Source organism: Lolium perenne, chromosome 7 (assembly GCF_019359855.2).
Source record: "Lolium perenne isolate Kyuss_39 chromosome 7, Kyuss_2.0, whole genome shotgun sequence".
NCBI classification, from domain to species: Eukaryota; Viridiplantae; Streptophyta; class Magnoliopsida; order Poales; family Poaceae; genus Lolium; species Lolium perenne.
Genome location: NC_067250.2, coordinates 97,877,527 through 97,886,123, shown reverse-complemented (window position 1 = coordinate 97,886,123; position 8,597 = coordinate 97,877,527). Strand labels below are relative to the sequence as shown.

The window sequence follows — 8,597 nt, the reverse complement described above, 5'->3', positions numbered from 1 at the left end:
GTGAGAAATAAGAAGACACCGTCAGCTGGTTTTGAATATATAGGAAGGTTACTTCCGGCGCACCACTATGCCCGTGTGCTGGCGGTAAGTGCCCCTTTTTCAAAAAAAAAATTGCATCAAAATTTAAAACCTCAAAAAACTTTGTTTTTGTTTTTGATTTTTAGACAGCTAAAAAAATCAGTAGATACATTTTCATATAATTTTTTTTATCGGAGATCGTATGCAATTTCCAAAGCCATTTTACCGAAACATAACGCCATTTTGCATAATATGTCAAAATTCATGTTTGTTAATTTTCTAACAACTAGAACACATAACACATGGTCATCTTGAAGGATTTTTTGTTGGAATTTCTATTATTTCCTTTTATTTTTTCAAAACCAACAAGACGAGACCCACGGGGGGGGGGGGGGGGGGGTGGGGGGGCGGGAGGGTGAAAAATCTGCCCTGCACTTACCGTATAGTGGTGCGACGGTGGTATATTTGCTCTGTCTTGGCTAGGACCTGGACGACCCTTACTCCCGACGCACCAAAATTTCTGTCCGCTGGGGGTACAACACCAGCGCCCTGGCGCGCCGACAGTAATATAGTGTCGGCATACCACTTTTTTACCACGCTGGCGATAGCTTAGGTTCAATAAGCCTTTTCCTAGTAGTGTAATGTCTAGCTTGTTTTTCCTAGGTTATCTCTGGCTTGCTTTTGTAGGGTATCTCTATCCTGTAGTTTGGCAAGCTAATGGTTGGCAAATATTACGTTGAATTTTCCTTACCACATTTTTTATTCTTTCAACTGAAATACTTCCAGAATTTCAAAATCAACCCTGTCGATTCACCATTTATCTTCTTACTCTTGAAGTCTATTCTTCTCTGTGCTTTCTCACAAAAGGGAATTGCTTCACACACGACGTTTCTTGTCCGATAACTATACGATAATAGCCCAAACCCAAACGGTAGGTGAAGCACTTTGGTGTGAACGCGAATCTGATATTCTAGCATCTTAAGCTGAGGTGATTTCCTTCTATGCATGTGCTCTAAGCCTTCCACCACTCCGTCTCTTCCCTCTACAACATGACATTATGACAACTCATCTTCTTCATGATATCTTCTTTTCTGATCTACAAATCCAGTCTCGTTTATTTGTGATCTTTTAGGGCATGTGAAGCCAATCTGGTGAGATGCAACCTGACAGCAACAATAGGCATCTCGAGCGACCCGACGTATTTCGGATATTAAAACTGACTGTGCGCGCCGGTTTGTGTCGGCTCTTGGACGCGAAAATATCCTTCGGGTCATGACTGTCTGTTTGTGTATGGAGGTGCCCCGAGCGGCATGAAGCATTTCATTGTTCACACACAAAAAAAATTCCATTATATCGCACTAAAAATAAAAACATGAAAATTAAAAAAAGGCAATGGCCCGCTAAAACCCTAACCCTAGAATATGATTCGTCGTCGTTGGGCACCTAAGACAGCTTGGCGAAGTTGGGGGGCGGTAGAGGAAATGCCGGTGTGACCGGTGGTGGAGGTGGAGCGGCCGCTGGTGCCCACGCGGGCGGAGGTGGAGCGACCGCTGGTGCCCACGCGCTCGATCTCTTCTTCCTTCTCCAGGCCGGAGTGCGGCATCGGCGAGATGGGCACCAATGCAATGTTGAGGCTCCACCCGCATGGCAGCTGCACGTCTCTCCACCCCGTGCACGGATGCCAGCGCTCGTAGAACATCCGAGCGACGTCGGAAAGGAGGGGGACCCTCATCCGTGGTTTTTTCTCCTTCGCCGCCTTCGGCGACCATGCCTCCTGGTCGTTCTTCTTTTTGCGCATGGTGTTGTGGTGGCGCGGTGCGGCTGTCGGTGTGTTCGGGTGGAAGCGTGGCTCGGGAGGTGTGGACGATGACAGGATGTTGCCGACGCAAATTTTACATCCACGCGGTCGCAAGCTAACGCAGAGCGTCCGTTTACGTCGGTCCGTTGAAGATACCCTACGCCTGCAATCCGTCCGAAGTAACCGGTCACAAGGGAGAATAGACGTCGATTTGTTTTTATGGATAGGTCCTGGGCATAACAGTTCAGCTTTCTCCTGGGCTTAGATGTTCGTTGAGCAAGTTTTCGCTTATGCTAGAAAAGTGGAGTCCTCCTTAAAGCCACGCTGCGCCATCGTACAGTCGTCGGACGCGTTTCGTCGTACGTATAGCAGTACTCCTCACAAAATTAACGCGGATGCTGTTTGGTGAGTTGGTGTTGAAGGATGTGTTGAGACAGAAGAGCTAGTGGACCGTGCCTTGATATGAACACAGTATGCCAGCCAGTAACTAAAATTCAAAAAAAAAATTAACTAATAGGGTGATGGCAAAAACCTCGGATTCGTTTACCAATAACGAGGCAGTAAGGGGGATAATCACAAGGCAAGGGTGGACAATTTGGCTAACAATGGACAACCGTCGAGAAGAACAGAGAACACATAAGGTGACCTAGATTTATTTTAATTTACTCCACTATTCAGACAAACCTAGTACACACTAAATGCTGTTACTTTTGTGACGAGTAGGAAAAGATAACACATTTTCCTCTCTTGTTTCGTATTTCTGGGTAAAAGGCAATATATTGATATCAAGCTGATACGAGAACATAATTTTAAGAGCCAGTGAAGACTTCTAGGATTTACACAACCAAAATTTTAATACAAAAAATCAAAAGATATGACTCAAAAAAAAAAATGTATCGCTGAAGAGATCAAGAGCATACGGCCATACCAACAATTATTTGACAACACATATTCTCCAGGAATGATTTTCCACAAGCTACACATATTGAGTTGAGTTCAGAGTTTGAGTCAAGGAAGCTAGTACCTAGAGTCGAAATAAGAGCACCCATGTTGGTACAAGCAAGCCAGGTTTACACTCCTACCATATATGAATGTTTTCAATCAGAATATGAGAGATCCATAGAAGCTTGCACTAGACACTGGATGTCAAATATGAATTTGTTGTGAAACCCCAACCTTCGAAGAGGAATGCAAAGTCAATGGAAATCCATTGGAGCAAACTGCTTTATGTAGTGTTCTGGACTATTTGAGAGAACATGAATATTATGCGTCCATGCTCTGTGGATTCTTTGATTTGATGAACATTAAGTTACTACCTGCACATTATAATTTGAAGCGGTCGACTCGAGAAGCACGATTTGGAAGTGATTATAAGTGGCCTATGGCAGTTCTGACGTGCGTTCAGCACGTCACACGAGCAGCGTCTGATGTAGATCTTCAAAGTATACCACGTTATGTTCGGGCTCCAAATTCAAGCTCGATCCCAGCCTGTCATGTAAGCCCGGCCAGAGATTTTTGGGCTGGGCGGGCCTGCCCATGCCCAGATGTGCTTCAACTGCACCGTCCGCTTACTCCATCAGTTCCATGATTAAGGTGTATTTTATTTCGTAAAGACAAATTTTTACCAACAATTACTCATTAAATGATTTCAATGACAAATTTTGAAGACGAGTCCTGTGACACAAGTTTTATATTATATAACCTAAGGGGTCATTTGATTTGAAGGATAGGAAAAACATATGAATAGGAAAGGTATAGGATTGGAATGACATGTCTACTTGAATCTTATAGGAAGATGAAGTTTGTTTAATTGTAGCAAAGGAATTTTTCCATCAGGTATAAGCTAATGCTTTTTTCCTATAGAAATTACATTACAAGATTCCTATAGGAATTTTTCCTATAGGCTATGTTCCTATGAATCAAACATGTATAGAAAATTTTCCCATAAGAACCAAATCCTACACAATTCCTATGTAAATCCTTTGAATCAAAGGAGCCCTTAGTAATTGATAGTCAAAGACTTTCCTTAACAAAACAAAATAGGCTCTACTTTGAGCAAGAAAGGAAGTTGTATTGTTTCTCTCCAAATTAAGCGGCATCCGCACCATGACTCTATGCCCACTCCAATTTCTAATTTTGCATTGCTCAAAGCCTAGATGGTAAACTATTCCGATTTTGCAGTAGCACTATATCGACAGAGTCAGTACCACAAGAGTGCTGCGTAAGCAAACAAACAGTGATCTACCAAAACTTGTGCAGCATCCAACAACACATTATCCCAGAGGAGCAACTGCGATAACAAGGAACCAACATCACAATTATGTCCAATGGCAGCAGTTGCAGTTCACCGCACTTTAAGCGCAATATACAAACAGTTCTGGCCACAGCAACATATGCGACAGGATAAACAACAGCCATTTTAACGAAATCAAGGGATGCTGGTAAGAAAACCCTTAACCACCGAGCACATTGGTGGCACCATTCAGGTCCCTTCGACAGTGTATCTCAATTTCTCTTGAAACAAATAATTCCCGACTAATGTAGACATATACACAGCGGTGGGAGAAATAGCCTTCACAAGAACGGCGGCATCCTCTGGGGAGGCACAGGATGGTAAATATTATCCGGGTGGCTCTGCAGTATCCGCTCTCCAGCAGCAGGTCTTCGAGTAAAACTTCCATGTGTGCTGTTCTGGATTGGATTGAACGTGCTCCACCAGTGAGGTTCGCTGTCAACAGGGACCCAGGGAAATGGTGCAAAGCCCTCCCGACCCCACCCATATGGTCGATCAACAGGTCTAGGGACACCGTCGCTATCAGAGGAAAGGTTTCTGTTTGCAGGTGCAGTGGGGGCAAATCCATGGGGCACTCCAACTTCAGCTGAGGATGCTGCTGCTGCAATGAAAGATGTAATTGCCAAAGCCCTTGGCCTGACCCTCCTGGTTGTAGGAGGGAAAGGGCTGTTCTGCATTGAGGAGTGCATCGACTGTTGATACATATGGCCCCTTGCGCCATGACCATGGCCTCTAGTTTCCGCCATAACAGCTGGTACTGACCCTAATGGTGGTGCCACCAGATTGCTTCCGTTGCGAGGTGTGGGCCTGCAGTATTTGAACAAGTCAACTTTTTAAGAGGTAAGCAATTAGGTGGTTTCGCATAGGAAGAAACAGGCATGACCTGCAGCACATAGCTAAATTATACTGAGCTTTCCATACTTTTGATGTTCTGAAGAGGGGTCTATCTAGAAAGTAGGAATTTAGAGTTCAAATATATTCATGAATTGGGCATACCTGTGGACTAGGGGATGGTGATGTACATATGGTCTCGATCGTTGTTGGCTGCTAGTTTCATATCTGGGTAGTCCAATACCAAATGGAGGTACAGAATGATCTGGGATTCCTGATACAGGAAGATTACTCAAATATCTGTGCTCACTATCAAGATTTCTTGACTCAGTTGCATGGAAACCTTGGGCATCTCTCAAGTCAGGAGATGCATGGCCTTCCGCGCCAGTTGGATGGCGATGAAATGAAGGGCCTTCAGTACCTGGATTTGAACTAGAAGGCACATGCATGGGATGGAGAAAACCACGGAGTGAAAGATATGGGCAAACAAGTGAACTGCTTGCAGCACTTGAATGATCTCCGGCTGTATGATCTTCATAACAGGAAAAAAATCAATAAACAAGATTGAAACTTAAAGAGTTCAAAGACTGGGTTGATATGCTTACAAGACGTTGGTTCCACTTCACCCTCCCTGCAAAAAAGCACTGGCTAATTTAGAAGTTGAAGATTTGAAATATATAATTCTTTGAAGAACATGAGGAGGTGTACAGTATCACCACAGCGTAAACAAGCTAGGTTTTATAACATGGAACCTTGGGTATTACAAAATTGTGCTGGGTGAAAACTGCAAGCACTATCCCAAATCATGCATGTCAAGCACTGGTGGTGTCAATGATAGGAACAATAAAATGGCTTCCCTCAAGGTAGTAGGTTGCAGAAATAAAGGTTCCATTCAACTTGGGATTTTGGCCTACACTTCAATCTTTTGACACATAAGACTTAAGAGAGACAATCAGGAAGGAAGCATCTAAGACAATGTGAAAAAGCAGTACCAACATATCCATCGATATGATATAAAGTCACAACATATTCTCTTACGGAAGTTAGTTAGTGCATATTTCGCTTCTTGCTTGTAGATCACTAACGACATGTTTCAAAAAACATATTTATTAAGATGTGAGGAGACATCCTTACTCAAATACAGATGATAGTTGTGTGAATCCATTAAAGGGGCACCACTGAAATCCAAATGGCTGCAAATCAATACAACAAAACAATAAAAATATATATATATAGGACATGTGAAATGTTGTCAGACGATGATGACATGCATAAACTGAAACAGACTTCTATAACAGCAAAATGAATGTGAGTAACACACAGAAACCGTAAGACACACGGCTCATTTGAAACCTTGTCGCGCGCATATGTTGTTCAAACTTTTAAAAAACACTATTTAGGACGAAACTTGAACAGCAAAATACAAGTCAATATTGTTTTGATCCCCTAGGTGTGTATGTACCATCAAAAGAGCACTTACAAGATCGGAAGTGATGTCATAGGTTTCACCAGTCACCCAGCCACCTATATCAATATCAGGAGATGGACGATGTCCAGTTGCATAAAGCCAGCGACCTTTCTCTATCTTCCGGCAATTAGGGCATTGCATTGCTCCTTTAGCATTGAATGCTGATCCAATGCAATCTAGCAGAAAAATAAGTTGTTTAGTTCAAGAGGCGTGTAGTAGCATGCCAGTGTGTATTTTGAAGCATGGATACATATGCACACATAGGAAACATATAGAGACATGCTTGGCAGCACTAAACAGGCCCACAATAAAAGCTAATAGTATATAAAATAGTCATACAGAAATGGACTAATTTGCTTGTGGTATACACAAGATCTAAATCAGATGAGATATATAATCTAAAGATGGGCATAATTCAAGCTAGTCTTTTCATGGTATACAAGCTAAATTTGTTCAGTAGCATAGCTACATGATGTGTAGACACATAGCTTTAATTGTTGTTTGAAGATGATCAAAGCAAATTCCAGAATGAGGTGCCACTTCTTGAATGCATGATTTATCTGAGCAGGTTAAGTGATTGGTCAAGGAACTTGAAAAAGGAGTCTAATTTGATTCTGAACTCCTAAGTATGTATTGTTATTGAATTCCCTCAATCCACTATATGTGTGGGTGTGTAGCTCTAGTTGTTGTTTGAAGATGCTCAAAGAAAATTCCAAAATAATGTGCCACTAGTTGCATGCATGATTTATCTGAGCAGGTTCCTTGATTGGTCACAGGACTTGAAAAAAGAGTCTAATTTTCTTCCAGAACTCCTAAATGTGTATTGTTATTGAATTCCCTCGATTCACTATATGTGTAGATCTGCAGCTCTAATTTTTGTTTGAGGAAAAGACAGCAGGTACACTTGAAAACAAAATTAAGCTAACATAAAAAAAACAGCCAAATAACAGAGCAGGCAGCGACAAAACTCTCGAGGAACAGTAATGAGTTAGGCAACCACCGCAGCACTTGGCTGCTTTACGGGGAACGAGGCACGTAAATGGTGATAGTAACCGAAGCACCGCATTCAACCCGTGAACAGCAACATGGAATTAAATAGACCTTGCAATGGATAGAGGGCATAGGTTGCGCTGGAGCCACAAGCACCAAGCCAAATGGATTTATAGCTAAAAGCCTAGAAGAATGCCCCGCGCCATAAATAAATCTAGCTATCCTCGGCGCGACGCATCTCGAATGGAAATCATCCACAAATCAAAATCATACGCTGGAAATGACCCCCGCTCATGCAGGCCTCGGAGCTCTCAACAGGTGCACGCAAATTCACCACGATTATCGGGTTATGACCAGTTCTACACGCAATTTCGCTTCACCATTATCCACGCCTGCCAACTTTTCCTGGTTCAATACAATTACAACCACGCCGATCGCCCCTTTTTAAATCGATGACCAATAATCTAACCACGCCTGCTCTACATCGAATTACAGGGGCTAACGCTCGTCACTCTCTCGTGCACGGATCCGGTTCACGGAAAGCACAGCCTAGCTAGCAGAGTTTTCTTAATAAAAGAAATTTGAAAAAATAGAGAAGGTCGGGGCAAGGAGCCGGACCTAGGTGGAACTCGTGGCCGCATTGCAGCTTGGCGACGGACCTGCCGCCGCCGACCGGATCCAGGCAGATGGAGCACGCGGCGTGATCGGGCGGCGGCGACCTCTCCAGATCCATCGCGTCGCCTCCTCCCCCCAGCTAGCGCCCGGGCTCCCCCTGCCTCCCTCTCTCGCGGGCGCGCTCGTGGGGGGGGCGGGCGGCAGCCAGCTCGCACGGGAGAGGAGAGGGAGGGAGAATGGGGAGATGTTGTGGTGTTGGCGGGGAGAGAGAGAGGAGAGAAACGAGGAGGGTGTGTCCGAACGAACGGAATGGGGTGGGTTGGAATTTGCTGAAATGATAACGAAAAGAACAAAAAAGGATGGATAAGAATGTGCGGTTGCGCTGGACCAACTTTTGTGAATTTTGCGTTTCGTTCGCGTGTTGTTCTGCGATTCGTATACGAGAGTACACATGGTTTTGGTTTTCTATCAAGAATTTTGTCATTTTTTGCAATATGCTTCTTAAAATAGACTTCCGCTCCGCTTTATAATAAAGCAATAGCCATACAAGAATTCGCGAATAAGAAAAAGGCATGGCCAACAAC

The 8,597-nt window shown here is 43.6% G+C and overlaps 1 protein-coding gene across 1 annotated transcript; it reads right to left on the bottom strand.

The window, feature by feature from the left end:
• Positions 1-4,112: 4,112 nt before the first annotated feature.
• On the bottom strand, positions 4,113-8,256 carry LOC127316545 (E3 ubiquitin-protein ligase IPI1). The gene is made up of 6 exons (XM_051346962.2): positions 8,017-8,256; positions 6,421-6,584; positions 6,075-6,133; positions 5,546-5,571; positions 5,106-5,472; positions 4,113-4,916 (listed from the first exon to the last, which is right to left on the bottom strand). Exons 1-6 carry the CDS (start codon positions 8,129-8,131, stop codon positions 4,391-4,393), a joined length of 1,257 nt encoding a protein of 418 aa, XP_051202922.1. The 5' UTR covers positions 8,132-8,256; the 3' UTR covers positions 4,113-4,390.
• Between the last annotated feature and the right edge of the window lie 341 nt (positions 8,257-8,597).

What these genes read in the sequence shown, in the direction of transcription:
- LOC127316545 (XM_051346962.2), bottom strand. Translation starts at nt 8,131, where the DNA reads ATGGATCTGGAGAGGTCGCCGCCGCCCGATCACGCCGCGTGCTCCATC. An exon ending in ATGACATCACTTCCGATCTT is followed by an intron (nt 6,134 to 6,420) that starts GTAAGTGCTCTT and finishes ATTGATTTGCAG; the next exon opens with CCATTTGGATTTCAGTGGTG. An exon ending in TGAAGTGGAACCAACGTCTT is followed by an intron (nt 5,473 to 5,545) that starts GTAAGCATATCA and finishes CCTGTTATGAAG; the next exon opens with ATCATACAGCCGGAGATCAT.